This window comes from Leptidea sinapis, chromosome 14 (assembly GCF_905404315.1).
Source record: "Leptidea sinapis chromosome 14, ilLepSina1.1, whole genome shotgun sequence".
NCBI lineage: Eukaryota > Metazoa > Arthropoda > Insecta > Lepidoptera > Pieridae > Leptidea > Leptidea sinapis.
The window spans coordinates 10,503,467-10,526,527 of NC_066278.1; the positions used below are offsets into that span (position 1 = coordinate 10,503,467).

The window sequence follows — 23,061 nt, forward strand, 5'->3', positions numbered from 1 at the left end:
AAGTCAAATGAACCATATTAAAATTATTTTTTTTATGAAAATAAGGGACGAGAGGAGCAGGGCGTTCAGCTGAATGTAATTTATACGCCCTACCCATAACGATGCAGTGCCTCTCAGGATTCTTGAAAATGCCTAAAAATTCTGAGCGGCACTACAATTGCGCTCGTCACCTTGAGACATAAGATGTTAAGTCTTATTTGCCCAGTAATTTCACTAGCTACGGCGCCCTTCACCTCGAAACACAGTTATTCTTACACATTACTGCTCTAGCCGGCATCCTGTGCAAAGGAGCCTCCCTCTGGTATAAAATAGGCTTAAACTAAGTGGTTTTGAATATAAAATTCTTTTAAATTACTGAATCTACCATACGTTACGGCCTACTATACCTATGACGGCCATCTAACTGTAGTGGTGCATTGAATGATGCCACTAACAATGGCTATTTAAGAACAGTTGCATGAACAAAAATTTTTCATTATTTTTGGGGTCACACAAACTAATGGCATCCACTCATTGGCCAGCATTGGTCATCCATCCACTAATCTGGACAGGCATCAACCCATAGAATCTGGTAAAAATAATAAATTTGTGTGATGGATAGCGTGACAGCAAACCGATTATGGTCTGTTACCGAACTACGTTCAAACTTTTCGGTAAATAGCGAGAATACATTAGAGCTACAAAATAGCTAAATAAATTGTGACATAATAGTATATGATATAAGAATTTTGAATAAATTATAGAATTATATGTTCATTTTAACAAAATATTTATCATTTCTTAAAAAAATTATTGTGCCAGTTCTGTGACCCCAAGTCTTTTAATTAGATCATTTTGGAGAGATAGTACCTACTTAAGATCTGAAACCTTAATGGAGCATTAATATGCAAAAAAAGGTATTTGATTTAGTTAATTATTTTGATTTATCAATTAATTAAAATTACTTGTGATGTTTAAGTTCATTAATAAATTTTAGCTATTATCAAGTTTACATAAATTTTAATTAAAAAACTATGCAAGCTTACCCCTGAGAATAACATAGTTGTGTCTAGGTTGTGTTTTTGATAGTACTGGTGGTGTGCCTATCTGTTCCGAATTATTATCCAATGTTGCATCTTCACTGTCCGCTTCATCACTACTGTCTGCCTCTTCACTACTGTTTCCTTCATCATCAGAATCTATATTCATCATACTATCACGACTGCTGCTAGATGTATCACTACTATAAAATAATAGAAAATTAATTATGGTTTACATATTATTTATTACTAAACTTTATGAATTTTCACCTACGGGAGTATCATTTGAAATTCACATCATGATATAAGGAACCACCCTCAGGACCACTAGCACAAACCCATAGTTAGTGAGATAATCATGGTCAATGTTTAGAGGTCAATTCATTCCCAAACAATCATGGAGTGCTTATTGGTTGGCCATTTCTTAACCTATCCGCATCGGCGCTGTCATTACGCCTCTGTACGGCTTAGATCGGCAAGCGGTCGGCGCTCGCGCAGCGTTTCCCCCGTGCGTATTATTTAACGTGTAGTAATAAAATGCTTGTAAAAATGGTCATTTGAATGACTGTCACTAAAGGTATTGAAACAACCTATAAGACCATGTATAAATTATTCATATTGCGTTTTTATTTTATTTCACACAGCCTTTTCATTCGACAATAACTGTAAAAATAGGTATATTTTAAAATAAATGTTGATTTTCAATGTTAATTACTTATTTTATTTATTTCCTTTTATGTTTTTGTAATGAACATTATATGTTTATTATAAAATAAAGCCAAAATCTCCACAAAGAACAATCTTCGTGAAAAGTCTTGACAACGACCGCTCGCTGCGCCACCCGGGAACATGTGAACACAAATATGCTATGTCCTTAAAGCTATGACGTCAAATATTGGTGGCCTTGAATCGTAACGGATTGAAATTTGTATCGGACTTCACTCGTTCATAATTGCGTAGGCAAATAAACCATCTTGTCCACCTAATAAAGGTGAAAACTGGGTGAGGTAATTAAGTGCCAGAACCAAAAATTAGCAAATATTAACAAGTCTACAGCAAATAATCACAAATCATTGGCAAATAATTGGGTGAAGAGGTGATGTTTCAAAAGGAGGCACCAACCTCTATACAAAAACAATACATGCTCAAATTTAAGATGTGAATTTCAAATACATAATTTATTACTACTACTCTACTTATGGTTAAGATAGTAATATCTAATTGGTTTATTATTTTTACTAAAACTTACTAGAATTAGATCAATATGCCCTTGTAAACAGTACTTTCAATCTCATAGAATGATTATAATTTTTTCATAAAGCTTTGTCCACATATATCAAAGGCCGGGGAAACTTCTTACACTTGCCTCCTAACAAACTCTATAACAAGAATGCTTAGGAGTCAAACTTCTGCTCTGAACATTCTTCCCTGTTGTTTGTTATATTTGGACAAGGCCAGAAGTTAATAAGAGGTGTTAACAATGACTTACATGCTTTCTACTGATGTTGTTGACACACTATTGGTAGTTCTATCTGCTACTCTAATAAGCTGATCCACAGACAACCCATCTGAATCGCTTGAGGAAGTACTTTCACTGTCACTTGTTTTACGTTTTCTATAAGTCCTACAGTATCTTTCTCGTCGAATGTCCAAGAGAAACGCCCTTACGTTACTGTTGGAAGCTGTAACTGATACAAATCCATTTATCGGATCTAAGCTTGTGGATCCTCCATGGTCCTCACTGCTGGTACTTTCAGATTTATCGGCTGATACGCCGCTATCCACATTCTCTTTGACATCTTTACTACTTGATCCTGAATAAAAATCCTCTTAATAAGTAATATGGGAAAATACGTCGTCATTATAGTGATATGTATTTAGAGTCTTACCTGCATCATTACAAATACTATCCTGTGAACTTCCGTCATTTAATTTTAATTTTTTTCCACCCGATTGAGGGCTAAGAGGTAAATCTTGAATTTCATCGTCACTAGGTGGATTACTGTCTTCCATTTCAGCTGTTTTATTTGGAATAAGATTTTATAATTAAATAGTACAAAATTAACTGACGAGATACAGAAAATCGAAAGTTGTCTACAGATATGCAGTAGTTTATGTTCGCTATCTAAAAATTAAAATATATAATTAATTTCCAAATATAATTTCGCAAAAGGAATAAAAATAATTGTCTCTAACTCTCTAGTCTTCAGAAAAGAACACTGAACGTAGTATTTAAATTCTCTTTGAGAACACGGGCAAAGAACAACAAAGATGAAAGCAGCCTAGCGAAAGTCTTTATAAGAAGAACGATTGTATGAAACGTGCAGTGATTAGTAGATTGACAGATGACGGCTGTAGCCTTATAAAAAACGGAGATAGCCGAATTCAACTAGGTTTTATGCAACTGTTCGCTTTCAAACTTATCTGGATTATACTTGTTATCTGTTTCCAGTTGCCATTGTACAACTAGCCTTAGAATATTAACGCTACAGAAGTAGCGTCGGTAACAGCTTCATTACAAGTAGAAAGGACAAGCGATATACAACTAAGTCTGAGATAGAATGGGACAAGGCTATTGATCTTGCATATCTATCGCGTAACCCATTTATTTATTTGGACTCAATATCAAACTTTGGGACAAATAAACAAAGCTCGGTCATGTCATCGAGCTTGCGAATAGTATTTTTGTGATTTTATTGTTTTAAAACATATTTGGTATGAGATACGTGTCTTTCAACTTTAAAAAGTAAAGGTCATGGTTGGGTGTTGTGTGTCCGGTTGCCAAAGCCGTAGTGAAAGTAAAAATTCCGGAGTTGGAGTATTGCTTTTCACCTAACAGTTTCAATATAATTTGTAACAAGCTCGTATCAAATAAATTTTATATGAAATATTCTTTCCAAAAGTATTGATTTTTGATCCATAGTCAGCTATTTTCAGTAAATTTGTCCTAATCAATATAAACATATCAGAAAACAGTGACAACCAAAATGTTGCCATAACATAGATATAGTTTTATCCAAGGGTAATGAGCTATATTAAACCTTATTAATTTATTAAATTTTATTAAAATAACATACAGAAGGTATTTATTATTAGTATTAATGATTTACAACGGCATATTTGTATGGAGAAAGGAAATTAAAACGAAATCTCTACGTTTTCCTGTCATTGATAAGAAAACAAGGAACATGATTTTAGAAAATGTGTAGTAAAATAATAAACAAAATAATCTATTTCATGTTTCCATATTTAAAATATGGATGAAAGCAACAGGACGATCAAATTTATGGGAACCAAATAAACATGCAACAAGTTCCTCAGTCCACTTTGATGCAACACAAATAAAAAAAATTATGTGGTGTCGTGGGACACCAGGTAGGAACGAAGTTCCTTCGGCTAATGTAGAATCGACACAAATTGCTAAAAAAAATCGTTCTAATATTGCTATAATCGTTATCATATATTAATATAATAATATTGATAATATATACACTACTCGCTTGTGTATGCGACTGTCGCGCCTGCGCACGTCTCATTTAACGGTTTTGTTCCACGTACTTTTTTCCACGGATTTTTTCTTACGGTTTTACTATCACATTTTTTTCAGTTCGGTCGCGCAGCAAAATCCCTATCCCCTCCAAGCCTACCGTAAGGAACTTCGTTCCAATAACAAAAAATATAAACAAAGGGCTCATTCTTAAATGCACCTTAGTGCAGATAAAAGTTATTCATGTATGTGAATAAATTTCCCGCTCTCACCTCTCGCCCCGTCACGTCGACAAGTGCGACACAAGCACATCTCACCTATAACTATATATATATATGTAGTTACAAACCTACCTTGGCTGACACCGACTCCAAAAATAACAATAATTGTAACTACATCATATTGTCGTAATAATTTGATAGTCTTTTAGGTAGTCTGATATTTAGCATTTCATTGTACTTACGAGAACTCCAAAAAATAATTTTAAGATAAGATTATTAATTTGGAGGAGAAAACGCAATTATTTTTTTACTTATTAGTGCATATTATTATATTATTTGGATTTTTATTTAAATTGGTCGTTTTTTTGTAAATTTTTGAAGTGGAAACTTGACCAAATTTGATTTATCACTGTGTGCGTTAGCTAATAATTTCATATTTAAAATACTGAGCTAATGACAAGCTTGGCTAACAATTTATAACACTAATCACAATAGATTCGTTTTGCTCTTCTATCGTGCTTTATCTCCTATATACATGTTCTTCTGTGTCTCACGCTTTATTAGTCAATACAATATAGTGTAAGTATACGCCCAACATAATGGTTCAAGCAATTCTTAGTCACAATAAAGTAATAGAACAGCACTTTGACTTCATACTAGAGCGCTCGAATCGACGCACGAACACACACACACGATTAACGCCGCTAAGCAACCTTCGGAAAAGAAATATAGTGTACAACGCCGCCGATAACGAGAGTGTACAGGGTGGCACTTGTCATTCCACTTCTAGCACGATTGCTCTCGGCGAAACATGGCATAACCATTCGCGGAGAGTGTGCTGCCGCCATTATAGATTAAAAAGACACATTTCAACAATACTCTGGCTAGCTAAAGCTGATCATAATAAAAGGCGGCAAATTAAAAAAAAACTGCATATTGTACACACATTATTGAGACGTGTTCTTTGCAGTTAAATGTATTATTTAAAATTGTTACTTCAACGTACAAAGGGTTCACATTATAAGAACCAAGAAGGGGTAACAAATACCCACAGTGCAAGAACAATATTTTAAGAAAACTAGCACCACACAGCGGAGGTGAGCATGAAAATAAAAGCCATAATGGAAGATAAACAGACTTTATTCATAATAAACAAAAGGTGATTTTAACATTTCTTTTCCATAGACTTGTCTGAACTACTTCTATTATTCCATCCCTCATTTTGTTCTGAACTTGAACATGAAGAATATGCTCTGTCACTATCTTTTAATGTTCTGGTGTAATACTTTCAAAAGCATCAGTAAGGTGCTCCACTCCACATCTTGAATAAATACTTAAGGCCTATTTGTCGCACCTAACCTAACATTTACACCGAGTACATAATGCGGATAGTTCTGGAAGACATACTGGGTTAAAGGCATATTTGCGGAGGGCGAAAGATGTATGATATTAGATATGCGGATGACACTACACTACAAGCGCAAAAAAAGAGGATGTTGAAGAACTACTAACACGTTTGGAGATAACCAGCTTCGGACTGACCATCAACACAGATATGACCAAGATGATGATAGTAGATCGTGTAATTAACAACAGAATATAAATTCTCAACTGTAATGAGGTGCCAACCTACATCTATTTTGGTTCTACTAGCTAAAATACCGGCGGTTGTGAGCTGGAAATCAAAAGGCGATGTGGTATAACCAAGTCTGTGGAAGAGAAGCTCAATGAGATCTGGAAGGAGAGAACGATCACTAAAACCACTAAGGTTCGACTTATGAGTCGTGTTTACAAATCCTTTACGGGGCTGAAAAGCTGGTCCCCTCGACTACAAGCCCGCCCCAAAATTGATGTCTTAGAGATGTGGTATTGGAGGCGACTCCTGAATCCTTAGTCAATAAGTTGTTATATGAGATAGAGCAGAGTATCAGCAGTAGACTATGAGCAAATCAGTGCATTCACCATTATTTAATATAAGAAAACAACTTTATAAATTAATTACAACTTTTTATAAGCATGACAACGTAATAACTGCTTTGTAGTCATAGTAACCAAAAGTCACTAATTTCTTCTTCTATGAGTAAGACCTCTATGATACTCCCCCTCACGATGACATTCAGGTCTGAGTGACGCCTATTATCTTTAGAAGCTTTAACAATCTTGGTTGTGGTAATGCCTTTGTAAAAAGGTCTGCCTCCATATGTTCTGTGTCCTTGTAACGGATGGTCACTAATTTCTTCTGGACACAATCCCGTATAAAATGTTCCTTTATACTGATATGTTTCGATCTCTTACCAGTAATTTGATTGTTTGCTAACATCTGTGCAGCCAAATTATCATTATAGATCGTAACAGTTTGTTGAAAAACTCCAATATCTTCCAACAGATATTTCAATTGTAAAGCTTCCTTCGTTGCTTCTGTCATCGCCATATATTCGGCTTCTGCTGTTGACAAAGCCACTGTTATTTGTTTCTTTGATGCATAACTGATAAGGCCACCACCATACTTAAAAATATAACCGGTATATGAACGACGGTCAACGGTACATGCCGCCCAGTCAGCGTCAGCCATGCCTGTTAGTGCCATTCCTGATTGTTTATATCTGATGGTTACATTCTTCGTTCCTTTTAAATAACGAATCACCCTTTTTGCAGCTTGCCAATGTGTATTATCAAAACATGTATTATATTGGCTCAAGTAACTAACAGCAAACATTATATCTGGTCTTGTGGCTACAGCGAGGTACATTAGAGATCCAAATAACATTTGGTATGGTATATTCTCCATCTCTGTGAGTCCATTACCCTTCTCCAGTTTCAGACCAGTCTCCATGGGCGTTGACACTGGCTTACATTCAGCCATGTTGAACTTATTTATTAAATTTTCAATATAATTCTCCTGTGACAATGTTATTACCCATATCTCGTAACTCAAAAACTTTTTGCAGTTTTGTTTTGACTTCTTGTAACAACATTTCTGATTTATATGCTAGTATTAAGTCATCCACATAAATGTTTGCAAACAGCTTTTCTCCTCCTTTTTCTAATATATACAAGCAAGGATCCGCTGAAGAATTCTTAAATCCGATTTCCAACAATTTCTCATGTAACTTTAAGAACCATTGTCTTCCTGCTTGTTTCAAACCATATATGGCTTTGTTTAGTTGACATATCCCATTATTTTTATATCTATTTATATCTAAAAGCATTTCTTTTGCTTTTTTAATCAACTCTATGTCTTTTCCATGTGTAATTATGTATTTTAAATATTTATCCAGATTTTTCGGCTTCTTCATATAAATTTGTTCATCTAAATCGCCGTTTAAAAATGCAATACACACGTCTAGTTGGGATAACTTAAATTTATTTTCAATTGCATGTGCAATAAGTATTCTAAGAGTACTCATTTTTGCAACAGGTGCAAATGTTTCAGTGTAATCAATTCCTTCTTTCTGATTAAACCCACGCGCCACAAGTCGTGCTTTTCGTCTATCTATTTCTCCCATTGCATTCTATTTATATTTTAATATCATTTTACTATCAATCAAATTTTTGCTTTCGTTCCTGTGTATAATTTTCATAGTATTATTTTTAAGATGAGATTCAATCTCGCTTATTATTGCATCTTCCCATTCATCCATGTTCTCGTCTATTTCACAGAGGAATGATTGCTCAGCATCCATCTCATAATCTTGATGCCATGCTGGTGGTTTTCTCTGTCTTTTATCAGTAGAACTAGTCGGATCTATTTCATCTGTTTCTGTATTTGCGTCAGCAAATATTTCATCATTGTTCAATTCTTTCAAATCTTTATTATCTTCTACATTTTCTTTTTCAGGAGAAAATATAATTTCTATTTCCTTTTTATTAACTACATCTTGTTTTTGTTCTCCTTTGATCTCGTTTTCATAAAACATTTTGTCCAGTATTTTGACATCTCTGCTAATCATTACCTGGTCTGTTTTTGGGTTGAAAATCCGGTATGCCTTGTGATTTTCTGAATATCCTACAAATTTTCCATTTTTCTTTCCATTTTTATGTACAAACGCCTTAGTTCCGAATATGTGAAAATGTCTTACTGACGGAACTCTCTTTACCCATTTTTCAAATGGAGTCGCGTTATCAATACTTGTGCAAGGACTACGGTTTGCCAAGTAGTTAGCTGTATTAATAGCTTCAGCCCAAAAAATTTCTTTCATATTGGCGTCTATCAACATACATCTAGCTTTATCAAGCAATGTCCTATATTTTCTTTCTGCTAAGCCATTCTGTTCTGGCGTGTATGGTGCGGAAAGTCTCCTTTTGATGCCATTCTCCTTCAAATATTTGTCAAAATTATTGTTAATATATTCTGTCCCATTGTCACTTTGTAAGCATACTATCTTCTTTTTGGTAAATCTTTCAGCCTCATTTTTGAATTCCTTAAATTTTGATAGAGTTTCATCCTTAGTTTTCATTGTATATACTCTTGTATATCTTGAATAATCATCTGTAAATGTGATGAAGTATTTGAAACCCCCTTTCGATGGCTGCCTCATGGGACCACATACATCAGTATGCACAATTTCTAATCTTTAATTTGTACGTTGCTCATTTTTAGGTGCCGTACATCCGCTGTCAAGACACCATTTCTTAATTTTTTCTTTATTATCAGACGTATTTAGGCATGTTTCTTCTAAGCAACATAGACTTGCATTATTTTTATTAACTCGGTCCACTTTTTACCAGCATTCATGAGCTTTGTGTCCTTTCTTTTTGCATTTAAAACATTTAACAATAAAGTTTTTATTTTTGCCACGTTGTCTAGTATACAGCGCCTCTTGTTCAGAGTTTTGTTCACTTGTACTAGCTATATTTTTTTTGCCTCAGCTTCTTCAATTATCTTTATTTTCAAGTTGTCTGGATCTGGTAGATCATCCCTGGATTCTATTGCAATTCTAAAATTTTCAAAAGATTGAGGTAAGCTGTAAAGCATCATAATACTAAGAAGATCTTTATTAATTGGTATGTCCATATCTGCTAGTTTATCGACGATATCCATAAATTTATTCAAGTGATTGACAATATTATCACCATCTTTCTTCTTCTTCAATATCAACTCTTTTAATAGGCTTGCTTTTCTTGCAGGACCTTTGCTATAATATATGCTTTCTAGCGTATCCCAGACATCTTTACTTGTTTGACAATTTTTAACTTGTTTTAATTCGCCCGGTGATATTATGAGAAATAGCTCGGCTAATGCTAACTCATCTTTTTCCATATAGTCATTCAATGCATCACCTTCTCGCGTTGGTCTCTTAATTTTATTTGAAACATAGCTCCAAAGGCCAAGTTTTAATAGTACAGCTTTTGCATGGATCCTCCATTATCGTAGTTTTCTCTTTGCAATAGTTCTATGTGCACGTGATTACTCATTTTTCTCTTTTATTCCCGTTTCTGGGCCCATAACCTGTTATATGAGATAGAGCAGAGTATCAGCAGTAGACTATGAGCAAATCAGTGCATTCACCATTATTTAATATAAGAAAACAACTTTATAAATTAATTACAACTTTTTATAAGCATGGCAACGTAATAACTGCTTTGTAGTCATAGTAACCAAATGTCACTAATTTCTTCTTCTATGAGTAAGACCACTATTATAGTAGTCCTGCAACCGACTTAGAAGTCGTCGTTCTCTTGGTGATTGTCTAAGCTATCTGTCCATCGATTATCGATAGTATCATGATAGTTATCATTATTTGATTGCGTCGATTCCTTTAATTTTTATCAGGTGTTTGATTTTCAAGATTTCCTTTTTATCAGGTGTTTGTTGAATAACTTGACTGTCCTGCCCTAATGGAGCTAAACGGCGATTCGAGACCGTTGATTCTGGACCATCAGCAAGGCGAACATAACTTCCTCAACAATTGGTCGATATTTATTGACGCGATTAAATCTGCGCGTTAGCACTTGTTCTGATTCTGTCAACCAAGTTGGTATGGATATTCCATTCGTCAATCTTTTGGTGTGAGTCAACATCCTATCGTGAGGCGAACAATGAGTGGCCATGCAGTTTAATGTTCGAATATATGTATAATGTAACGCTTGAGGTAGTACTTGCTACCAATTTTCTATTGGTTTGTTATTCGAGCAAAGTGCTAACTGAATTGTTTTCCAAAGATATATCGTTCTACTTGGGCATTTCCTCTTGGATTATTTCTTCTTTCTTCGATCTTTCTTGAGTTAAATTTTTTTTTTATTTGACATAAAAGTTGTCCCGCAATCTGTGTGGACGTAAGTTAATAGATCAAATAGCACAACTGATTTAAATTACTTTATTAATTATATTAATAATTATTAATTTTAATACTTTATGACCGTTGCAGAGCTCATATCAGCGCAAGGGAATGCAAACAGAAAGCGAGAGTAATCGATGAGCGGTTACAGTAAGAAATATTTATTTATTGTATTGGAAGGAACTGGACTTTTATCCGTACTAAGTCTTTTAATGCAATGGGCAACGTAGCGTTGATTAATGTTGGATCTTCTCGTGCCTTGTAAAATCTTGCTTTAATTTCACAGCAGATCCGACTTCAATTAGTCATATCTTTGATTGGTTTGGTTATTCGGTTTTCCTGGTCGATACACTATGTCATATTTAAATGGTCTTAAATCCAAACGCCAACGTAGAATTTTTTCGTTCTTAATTTTGCTTGTAATTTTATTATCGATATGAATGATACAGCTCTCTGATCAGTAATAAGACGAAATGGTTTGGCAATGAGATAATGGCGCCATTTTCTCAGTGACTCCACCATGGCGTAAGTAAGCTTCTTTCTCTATAGCCGAGTGGTTGAGTTCACTGGCATTCTCGTGAAAAATGCGAAATGTCTGCCAGCTTGAGACAAAGTTGCTGCAATGAAATGATTTGATGCGTCAGTTTCTACAGTTAATGGCGAGTTGTGTTCGATGGCATGAACAGCTGCTTTTGCGATGTCAGCTTTGAGTTTTTCAAAAGTTGTAATCAACTCTATTTTTAGTGGAAATACGTATATGTACGAGAGCACAGATCCTCTCTGAAAATATGATGTAGTGTGCAAACATGCCTGCTCTTTTAAGAGACGGTAAATCTGTTGTTGGAGGTAGGTTCAATAATGGACGAAAAGATCACAAAGGCCTTAATATGTGATCTTTCACAATGTATCCCAAAATGTTTAAATTTTTTATGATAACATGGTGGCATTACGCAGGGAGTTTAAAGCCGCGCTCAAATATGTACAACGTAATGAAGAACGAATTAGAATGGAAATGCTGGCTCGGCATCGTTCCACTTGTAACTTTGTTGATTTTTGGAAAGAAACCAAGAAGTTTAATAATAAAAATTGTTTGCTGGTGAGTGTAGAAGGAGAAAGGAATTGTAAAAATATAGCGAATTTATTTAAAGATCATTTTATTGTAGATAAGAAACAAGTTAGTGTTACCAAAAGACGTAATTGTAAACTTCAGTCAATTCGTGGCTCGGACACTTGCCACGTGACAGTTACACCTAAACAGATAGTATTAATTCTGAGGTATATGAAGCGTGGTAAGTCTCCGGGCCACGATGGACTTAGTATAGAACACTTGCTGAATGCTGGACAGTATGTCTGTGATGTATTAGCAAGGTTCTATAATCTATGCATAAAGCATAGCTATTACCGGAGGAACTTACCCGTGCGTTGGTGGTTCCTATTATAAAGAATAAAACAGGAGATATCTCGAGCGTGGGAAACTATAGGCCTATATCACTAGCCACGATAATGGCCAAGGTTCTTGAACGTGTCATCCACTACTACACAAGCGCCATAAGTATTGAAGATGGTCAGTTTGGGTTTCGACCACAAGTCTCAACCGACATGGCTATATTCGCGATAAAACAGGTTGTCGGTTGCTACAAGCAGGCAAACACTGCAGTCTATGCGTGTTTTTTAGATATAAGTCGCGCCTTTGATACACTTAATCACGATCTGTTGTGGAAGAAGCTGCGGCACAAGTGTCCCTTCTGAGATTGTTGGCCTCCTCGAGTATTGGTACCGTAACCAGACCAAGTGTCAGATGGGGCTCTGAACTGCCAGACTGCTATCAGCTCCCATGTGGTGTGAGGTAGGGGGGGCTTTCCTCTTTTGATCTATTTAATGGCTGCTTCATATGTAGTACACTGACTACTAAATGAATAGTTCGTGGAAGATAATGATAAGTTAAAATTCGAAGTTTTATCTCTTCATTTTCTTTCTTACGTCAAAGCGCCAAATAATTTTCGAATGTCCGTTTCCAATGTTGGGAACATTATTTTGTGGCAGAACTTGAGGATGGGTCAACGTCAAACCTTTCTGGGCGGAGGAATATTTCCATTTTAGTTCCTGATCTTTATTTTGTTCATTAAATTGATAAATAAGATAAAACCTTTTGAATCGAGGTTGTAACCAACAAAATACATTATACAGACTGACTAATATATCAATTGCTTTGCTTTTATAAAAAAAAACTACAGTGAATGGGGATTATTTTGACGCATTGCTGACAAAAGTGCCTCAAGTGGTTGTCGAGAAAAGGACAGGCAAACTAGCGAAATGTGTGGTGTTATTGCAGGACAAGGCATCTGTTCACGCAGTGGCAATTGCAAGGAGTGTACTGGCTGAAACAGGGTTCTAACAAATTAATCACCCACCATACAGCCCAGACCTAGCCCCCAGGGAAGATTTTTGAGTGACGGAGAGATAAAGGCGGCAGTTGACGAGCATTTTAATTTTTCGGGCAAATACAGGGAGTATTGAAATAGAGATGGACCTCTCTAATAGTCTTATATTAGAAAATAGTAGATAGGTCTATCTCTACTTCAATACATTTCTCAGGCGATCATACAAAAATATTTTTTATACATTTTTAATACTTATTATAATCGTAAATAAAGGCATGTTATGTGATTAAAAAGAGAAAGAAAGTATAAACTTACTTTTATTATTATTAAAATATTTCACATTTGTTTAGTTTTTACATTAAGTCGGAACTGTAAATTCCTCTTAAACTATAAAATAATAATAAGATAATCATTACGGACAGCTAACAGCATAAAACTAATTATAAACAATTTGCTGGGTAAAAGTACAGACACTGTGTATAGAAATACCAACTTATCTCTGAAGTGCCAAAAATAGGAACTACGGTCGCCACGTTGAAATGTCATTCGACTGTCAGTGTCTACTACTTTCGAGTGTTCCGTGTGTTTTATTGCGATACTTCAGAAATTTAAGTGTTAAATATGCCCCGACTTTTGTGCACATTGGAATTAATTAGCAACACTAAAAGACGATGGCGACACCCATCAGTTCACAGATAAGTTGGTGACACTGTAACTACATACTTACAAACTTAGGTTAAACGTCTAGATACTGACAGTTGCGAGAACTGTCGAAAGAAATTGACAGTTAACCTCTATCTTGAGCAATGCACACTAACATAAAGTGACAAAAATCGCGAGTGTAAGACGTGGCATGTCACGCACACTAAAGTAGTAAACCTGGCCTGTTTTCATCGGTTGTTTACCAGCAAGAGGCTGTATCTAGACGTATAAATTATCTACTTTGTAATCGTAGACTTTTAAATAATGATAACATTATATTTACAAATAAAGTCCACAATAAGGCATTTTACTAAGAAATCAGTTATTAATAATATGGAGAAAAAACCAATATCATATCCGATTCAAATAATAAAATATTATATTTACTATACGAAATACATACAAATAAAAAGAGTAAATATCATACCTACACTTAGATTAAGGATTGGTCTCCCCTAGGCTCCAAATAGATACCGCACTACCTAAAAACTATAGCTTTTTTATTAAAGCAACTATTAGATGCTTGTGTTCGTGATATCTCGACACACTCAATGGTATCTTCAAAATTTTGTAACATACACTTCGTTTTATATTTTTACATTGTAATTAATAAAATACAAAATACTTACTGATGATATTATGTGATCCTTGTGTCTTACTTATCTTTTGTAGTATTATTTTTACAAAGTTTTACTACACAACCCGGCATTTTAGTTACAATTATTAGCAAAGTTTAACTGACCAGGTGGCACGTCAACGTCACACATTGATGGAGACTGGCTCGAGTACGCCCACTTGGGCGTAGTATTAGTTGGAGCGCAGCGGAGACCAATCCTTACTCTAAGTATCTACCTAACTACCAAAATATTGTATTTATAAATTAAATGAACAAATTATATATTATAACATAAAAAAAATCTCTGATTATACTGTTATTGATAATCATAGGTAGAAAGGCATAATACATGTACATAATTATAATTTATGAAACAATGTTTACAGTTATTGATTAGTCTCATAATTTAATTGAAAATCAATACTAAACTTAAATACATTTGTACTTTCTAATCTGATTCCCAACAATAATAATTAATAAACAATTATAAATGTTGTGTTACTATTGCATGACCACAAAAATACAAGCCAATCAATTTACGGCCGTTTTCAATAACGTACCTCTAGATACGGATTTGCAATCACCGTTTAATAACAAAATCTTATCTATCCATAGTTATATCCAATATAGTAATACGGCCGTTTTCAATAACATATCTCTAGCTACGGATATATTGCTAACACCGTTTAATGACAAGATCTTATATATCCATATTATAGTCCAATGCTATCTGTCGATAGGCTATTGAAATATACGTAAGCGTAAAAGGATAGATTTGTCTACCTCTAGTAAGTAAAACTAAGGATAGATAGGTTATTGAAAACGGCTGTTAGTCCAATAGGTTATTAAAATGTAAGTAAGCGTAAAAGGATAGATTTGTCTACCTCTAGTAAGTTAAACTAAGGATAGATAGATTATTGAAAGCGGCCGTATGACAAACAACCCGGTCAAGTTAACTCGGGACCTGAGTCAAGAATCTTCCTCTCCGCGTTCCCCACCCCGCCGCCGTCTTGTTAGTAGCGTTAGCAACTTAGCATCCGTGGATTATTATTAATTGTTACACTAATAACATATTTAATACTACTAAATATTTTTAGCTGCACGAAATATAATAAAATGAAAATGTAAAAAAATTCCTTATGTAATTCAATATTTTAAATTGTTCGCCGAGATAGAAAATGCGGTCATTAAATGGGCTATAAATCGTAAACGGCAAGTTTAACAAAAAAGTTTACATGTTGTAGTCTCTTAACTTATTTTTCTTGTATCTCTCAATCTTAATTATTTATTCTTCTTAATAATTGCCTCATTAACTTTTGCCCTAAAGTGCATAGTTTCGAGATATCGACCAAAACTTTTTTTCAAATTAGGCTTAAAGATCCACCTGGATCTGTAAAAATACAAAAATTGGATCGTAAATTTAGTGCGAGGTTCTATTAAATTTTTCTGGCCTACTTGATTTAAACCGCTTTTGTTGAGTTTTTATTGCTGACCGTACTTCATAGAACTGTCATTCGCGCCAGGTGCCCAGTTAAGTTGACCGAATTAACATTAGCAATATACCTATAGTTATTGCTTGTTGCCAAAAACCGGCTCATCAGGTCAAAAATACACAAAATTCAAGTTTTATTGAAATAATCACCATAATCAAGTCACTATGTCCTCAGGGTGCGATCACTCACAATTTTATAAATAATTGCCCCACTTTATAGCTAGTAGGTACTGCTTTCACGCATCTTTTAATTCTTAGATTACTATACATATATACATCACAATAATTATCATATTTTATAACAATAACTACATACTATATGAACAGTAAAAAATATATTATACAATGAAATCATATTTCCATTATAAGAATCCTCATCTCCAACTCTCAACAGGTTTAAGCCAACTCTTAAATACTGCACTGTTCATAAAATATATTGGTATATTTGTTCCACTACCCAGTTGGGGTTTCATTAACACAATCTTCTTATTCATAGCCTGCTCAAACCTAATAATTGCATATTAGGAAGTTCTCTTTTGACATAAAAGTCCCACATAAATTTTTGTACATCTTTTTTATACATACTTAATAACGTATAACTGAGTGACTTATAGAAAAAAAACATAACATAGAATTGTTTGCAGATTACACTTCACTGATATTCAAAGTGAAAAGAAACCAAGTTATGTACGATGAAGTAAACAATATTCTACCTGACATTGTGTACTGGTTAAGTGCTAATAACCTATTGTTAAATAGCAAGAAAATTTATTGAATTAGGCGTTACTTTGCGGAAATCCATAATTACACAAATGATTTAAGTTTTCTTTAGTGTTAATTCCGCCAAAACTTAAAAACAAATATTGGAGGAATTAACACTAAAGAAAACTTAAATCATTTGTATAAATAGCAAGAAAACGATATAATATATAAAATTTACCATACCAAATGTCAAAAATGTGTTTTGTTAAAAGGAGAGGTGATAAAACAGGTAGAATGCTTCTTGGCATTTCTCTGGATTTAAAATCACAATGGGGGCCCCGTATTTTAGGATCGGTGAACAGACTTAGTTCTGCAGCATACTCGGTTAAAAAGATTAAGATACGGTGCGACTAGTTTACATTAGTTACTTGCATAGTATTAATTCCTATGGTATATTGCTATGGAGCAACCCTGTTGATATAAATATAATATTTGTGCTGCAGAAGAGGGCTCTTCGCGCTATTTATAAGCTAGGTCCTAAAGAATCATTCAGAGCAAAATTTAAAGAATTTAGCATCTTGACTGTTGCTTCTCAATATATTATAAATAATGTAATGTATGTATATAGGCACATAAGTGAATTTGCTAGAAACTGTCATAACCATAATGTTAACACCAGGAACAGACATAAACTTATAATGCCTACTACTCGGCAAAGTCGAGTTAGTAACTCATTTGTGGTGTATATGCTTTTTCAACAAGACCCCAGAAAATGTTCAAAACAAAAGTATTATGACATTCAAAAGAATTGTAAAAAAATGTTTGGTGTAAAGGTTACTATAACAATAATGACTTTCTTAATGATACCATAGATTAGGAATGGAGCAACCACCCTCAGGCAATTAAATAATAAGTTTAACTGTATGATATTACTTTCTGAGATTGTTGCGCCAGTTCTTCTCAGATCTGAGGCAATCTATTTGGAATGGGTGGTAGTTTTTGACTTTCAATAAGTGATGTCACAGCCTATTTGGAATAAAAATATTTGAATTTGAATATAAAGTAGGTGATACAATGAGCTGGGTGAACATTGTACCTTGCAGCAACAATTATGTAAATATAGACACACAACATGGTACGGAATAAGGATACAATGCTACAAATTTGTAAATATCTAGATTTTTATGAGCATTAGTTTTTTTATTACATATAGTGATATGATAGGCAAGTAATTCAACAACAAATTGATTTGAGGACAAATAAATTTTATGATTATTCGTAGCTCTTCTTAATAAGATTTGTAGTACATGAATGTTATAGCGAATGAGATTTATAAAATATTTAAGTTGTCTGTATATTCAAATATACTATGAGCCAGTATTAAATATAAATGTTAAAGAGAGAAAAAAGATTTCGGCAAATCACTAGATAATACAGAAAAAACTAGGTCTCCTTACCTCTGGATAAATATACTTTACGGAGTTTTCACATCTGTTACCTTCAAATTATCTCTCTCTTTATGCACCTGAAGTTTTGTATTATTATCATTATTAGACATATTTTTCTATATTGGGTCAGGTTTATTGTGCAGCAGCAAACCTAGTTGAATATGTAGCAGCGTTCGGTCAACCAGTTCCTAATATGGAATAAACGAAATATTTTTACTGAGTAAACCTTATCATCATGTCTTTTGATTGGCAACTCAATAGATTATGTGAGACTTGAGGGTCTGTACCTACCTATATATAATTATTTAAGTTTATAACTTAATCATCTATATCTATTTACAATATACATTCTGTTAACAGTAAAATATTTAAGGCAGCATAAATTATAAATCATTATTCAGCCATATACAAAACATAAGAGCTCATGTTTGAGACTGTAATTATTTTATAAATGTATAAAGTTGCATTCTACTAGAGAATTATTATGTATTAGCATATATTGACAGCATCAGCTTCCTCATTTGAGTGTGTTTGGGTAGGTGACATGTTATGTGAGTCAAGCTGAGAAAATACCTCTTTCTCTCCTAAAGCAAGAGGATCTGGTTGAGGTGCAGGTGAAGACACATAAACCATCATCTGTGTTGGAGATACAGGTCGCACAATAGTTGCACCAGTAGCTTCCTGTTCTTCTAAAAACCTGTCCATGTAATCAGTATGGCCAGGATGTAAAGTATATTTTTTCTTTTCCAACCGGGTTTTGTTTGCAAATATATCATGTCGTTCAGTCTTCTTCCAAATATAATAGAATTGTACTAACTCTCCGACTGATCTTGTACGGACTTTTTGCTGTCGTATTAAATGGAAGTCCTTCCCATGCATTTTAATACCATTTTCAAAGTTCCGACATTCCTCTTCTGACCAGACATTGGCATGAGCTGGTGTTTGTGAAGTGATACGTCTTCTTCTAAGTGCCTCATCTACATTGTGACCACATTGTTGGAGTAAAAATAATGCTTCTTCATCATCCCTTAATTGTTTGCCACGAGGTACAGCATCAATACCTGTTTCACTATTCATAGCACATATTTTTCTCATATATTCTTCAGTCACTTTTTCATCAAGAATATCTGGGTTCCATAATAATTTATCTTCATTCTCATATGGTAATGCATCATCATAGCTGCACAAACCTTCAGGAATACCAGCTTGGTAATCACTCCCAACCATAATAGTTTTTTTCCAATCATCCTCATCAGGACTGTAATCATAATCTTCCTCTTCCTCCGAAGGGGGTCTAGAGCCAGATCTCAGGCACCGAGGGACCTCTGTATTTGTTGTCTCAGTGTATAATTGCTGTAATTCAGATTCATTCTTATCATTCTCCACTGCTACTACTTCAGGAGTCGGTTCTGGTGCTGGCTTCTCCATGTTTCTATTATAACCATATAAAGCCAGTAATTCTTCTAAGGGCATATCACCTTCACGCTGTAGACTATTCAATTCTGCTTTTGGATCTTGATGCTCACCCGCCGCCAGAGCTTCTTCTTCATCTAATGTTCTCTCGTCGTCAAAATCATTTACCATCATTTCAATAGTAGGCTCGAAGAGGGATTTATCGTTCCCCACATCCATACTGGCATCGTGTTCGCTTACACTGGTTACCAGCGCGCAATCCGACATGACTAACAAGGAACCATCAAGCCACTACGGAGTTCTATGCCCGCCAAACATGACAATATTTTGTAAATACTTAATGCATTGTGAATTATATTGGGATATTAAAAGAAAGAATTTATTAATCACTTTTATAGAATAATATTGAAATATACATACTGAAAACATAAATATTTTGGTACGGAAATACGAAATTAATTTCTATGGGTCACAAAATAAACCAATTACCAATGCCAAACTTTCAAGGTTTGTCGTCTTACTTCTTACTTCTGTGTCAGTGACGTTGACAATTGACATTTTGAATTTTGTTGCCAGCTCGAGTCAATCAGGCATAAATCAAAACACATTGCCAAACTAGATATAATATAGTATTTCTGTATATCATAATAATAATGATAAGTCCAGAACTTAGTAAAAACAATGAAAATTTCATAATGTAGGTTAGCCCACAAACTTACAGCGAACACTAACAGAAATACAGCAAGATTGAAATGGAAAGCAAATCAACTTTTACTGTAACCGATTTTGATTGATACATCGTAAGCAGTCACCTACGCTTGGAATTAGCTCCACAGACAGATTCACCTTTAGATTCTGTAGTTAGACAAAATGGTCGAGTTTAATTGGGCATAACTCCTCATCCTCTATTTGCAGCAAGCATTTTCCAGAAGAATATGAATGAAAAATTCGAATAAATACTGTTATAGATACCGTTTAGCGACGTAAAGCGACGTGCAGCGGCGCTGTAATTCGTTCCAGCCTTTATAGTAAAGGATGAATTTAGAATTTTATTAGTACCACAAAGAGGTATATGTACCAGTAAGTTAAAAGAAAATAAACAGACTGTGCCTACAGAAGGCCTCTTTAATCCCGCTGTGAAAATGAATTTGACAAAAAATATATTTTTTTTCCATAACTAAAAACTACGTCAGTGCTGAGCTGGGTCTCGCTATAAACAGGTCTAAAACTAAGGTCATGGTTGTGGATCTGTCTGACAGTTTGGAGCTTACCGAAAGACTATAATTAGAAATGGTCAACAAATTCAAATACCTGGGCTATGAAATCTGCAACGATGGTTCTTGCGAGGGAGAGATTTGTCATAGGATCGGCATGGCAAAAGGTGCCATGTCACAAATAGAGAAGATATGGAAGAGTAGAACCATCAGCATAAAAACCAAGACCAATCTTGTGTGATCACTGGTGTTTTCCATTTTCATATATGGCGCTGAAACATGGAATTTAAAGGAAGCCGACCGAAAACGAATCGATGCCTTCGAAATGTGGTGCTGGAGAAGGATGTTGGGGTGTTAGAATACTTCGGCCACATCGCCAGAAGGGATAAAGACAACTGACTGATGACAACAGGGAAGGTGGAGGGAAGAAGACCAAGAGGAAGGAGTGGATGGAACTGGATCAGATTCGCACTACCCTTGAAACCACTGTCCACGACGGCGGCAAAACAGATAATAATAATAATACGCAACAAAGTACTCTGTCGAGATGATCACGACCCTCAGCACTGAGGAAACCGACAGTGATATTATTATGGCTACATAAACGAACTAACAGATTTAAGGACAAGAATTAATGTGGTAAGATACAGTCTTCTTTTATTAACAGTGAAGAGTTAAGAAAGTTAGCTCTACGTGTAGTCCAAGAGCATAAAATTATTTGCGTGAATAAATTGATATAATAATATGTCTATTACATGTTAATACATTGCGTACCTGGTGAGAAGACTGTGAACCTGTTTAAACCTTTTAATACTTTAGCAGTCCGTTTTTTAGTTATGATATTCAGTATCAACTTGTCCACTATATTTTACTTCTTTTTAATTTTAACGGGCTGTAAATTTTTGTCCCTTTCGAGTGTACGAACAAGGCGATATGCCTTGTTCGTACAATAAATTCGTTAAATACTTTATGGTGTTTGTCCTTACTCAGTGCCATAAACTAAATATTAAAATCAGTTTAGCATGGATACCAGGTCATTCGGGTATCCTTAGCAATGAAATTGCAGCTATGCATGTGCATATGCATATGCATGTCAGCATCACAAATAGGATCTCTCCAACACTACTAAATTTTCTTTCATGACTTAAGCACTAATTTGAAATCTATGATGTATGATAGTTGGTACAACATTTGGAAAATATCAATAACTTTGAAAAGAAAATTCTATGGAGATCTTAACATGATATCTCACCAAAACCATGGTTCTCGAAATTCATCATTCTCTGTGTTATTGTGGCCTAGATGAGGGAAATGTGGACCATATATTCTTTAGTTGTCCTTTAATGCATTCTTCCCTATACATTTTTTACATCCTTAAATTCCCCGTCCTATATCCTTTGAGTATCTCCTTTCCCTGGTTTTTACTCCATTTGTAAATATTTTATGTAAATATATTTGGAAAAGTAAGATTAAATTTTAACTAACACTTTTAAAACTAACAAAAGTATTTATACATTATAATGTTATATCAGTGTGTATTTTTTGAAGTGAAACTTCTTTAAAATCGTCGTGATTTGGAACTCAAGCAAACGAAAAAGCGAGACTATAGAGACACAAACAGTTGTGTGTCACAAACAAATGTATAGGATTCAGCCGGCGAGAGAATCAGGCAGGCACATAAATTCAACGTAGGAGAAAATGCGATAGGAAGCAATATACAGTGTACCAAAACACTGTATAATGCTTCCTATCTCATTCCACCAGGCGATCATAGTTCAAGAAGAGACTGTCTTATGTAGGACGCGAGTACACCTTTATATATTCTGACATCACGCGCACAACGTATTACTACATAGACACCATAATTATTTAGGTAGCCGTGATAGAAATGTCTTTCATAGCAGTTGATATCATGTGTCATCCTAGCCATATGTACAAAGACTTCATATTATGTAGTTTAGAGGTTCGTGTTCAATGCACATCTTGAAAATTATTATGCAAGTGCTGAACCGTTGTTGCTGTTGTTCGTGGTTCTCTTTGTGCTTTGCTTCGTACCCCAATCGTGTTTACCAAGGCAAACGGGTTGCT

General features: G+C 34.6%; 2 protein-coding genes and 1 long non-coding RNA gene across 3 annotated transcripts in view; all 3 read right to left on the reverse strand.

Moving 5' to 3' along the window:
- LOC126967968 (DDB1- and CUL4-associated factor 8) overlaps positions 1-3,236 on the reverse strand; it is a 29,910-nt gene extending 26,674 nt beyond the window's left edge. Inside the window, exons 1-3 of the mRNA XM_050812697.1 lie at positions 2,909-3,236; positions 2,509-2,833; positions 1,026-1,222 (exon numbers count right to left, since the gene is read on the reverse strand). Coding sequence (XP_050668654.1) covers positions 1,026-1,222; positions 2,509-2,833; positions 2,909-3,032 — 646 coding nt within the window. The 5' untranslated portion in view covers positions 3,033-3,236. The remainder of the gene's footprint in view (positions 1-1,025; positions 1,223-2,508; positions 2,834-2,908) is intronic.
- Positions 3,237-13,686: 10,450 nt separating this feature from the next.
- On the reverse strand, positions 13,687-15,853 carry LOC126968045 (uncharacterized). Its single transcript, XR_007730123.1, has 2 exons — positions 15,589-15,853; positions 13,687-15,487 (listed from the first exon to the last, which is right to left on the reverse strand). It is a non-coding gene; the product is annotated as an uncharacterized LOC126968045 (long non-coding RNA).
- Positions 15,854-18,142: 2,289 nt separating this feature from the next.
- Positions 18,143-20,279, reverse strand: LOC126968011 (mesoderm induction early response protein 1). Its single transcript, XM_050812792.1, has 2 exons — positions 18,920-20,279; positions 18,143-18,534 (listed from the first exon to the last, which is right to left on the reverse strand). The coding sequence occupies exons 1-2, from the start codon at positions 20,024-20,026 to the stop codon at positions 18,463-18,465; spliced, it is 1,179 nt and encodes a 392-aa protein (XP_050668749.1). The 5' UTR covers positions 20,027-20,279; the 3' UTR covers positions 18,143-18,462.
- Between the last annotated feature and the right edge of the window lie 2,782 nt (positions 20,280-23,061).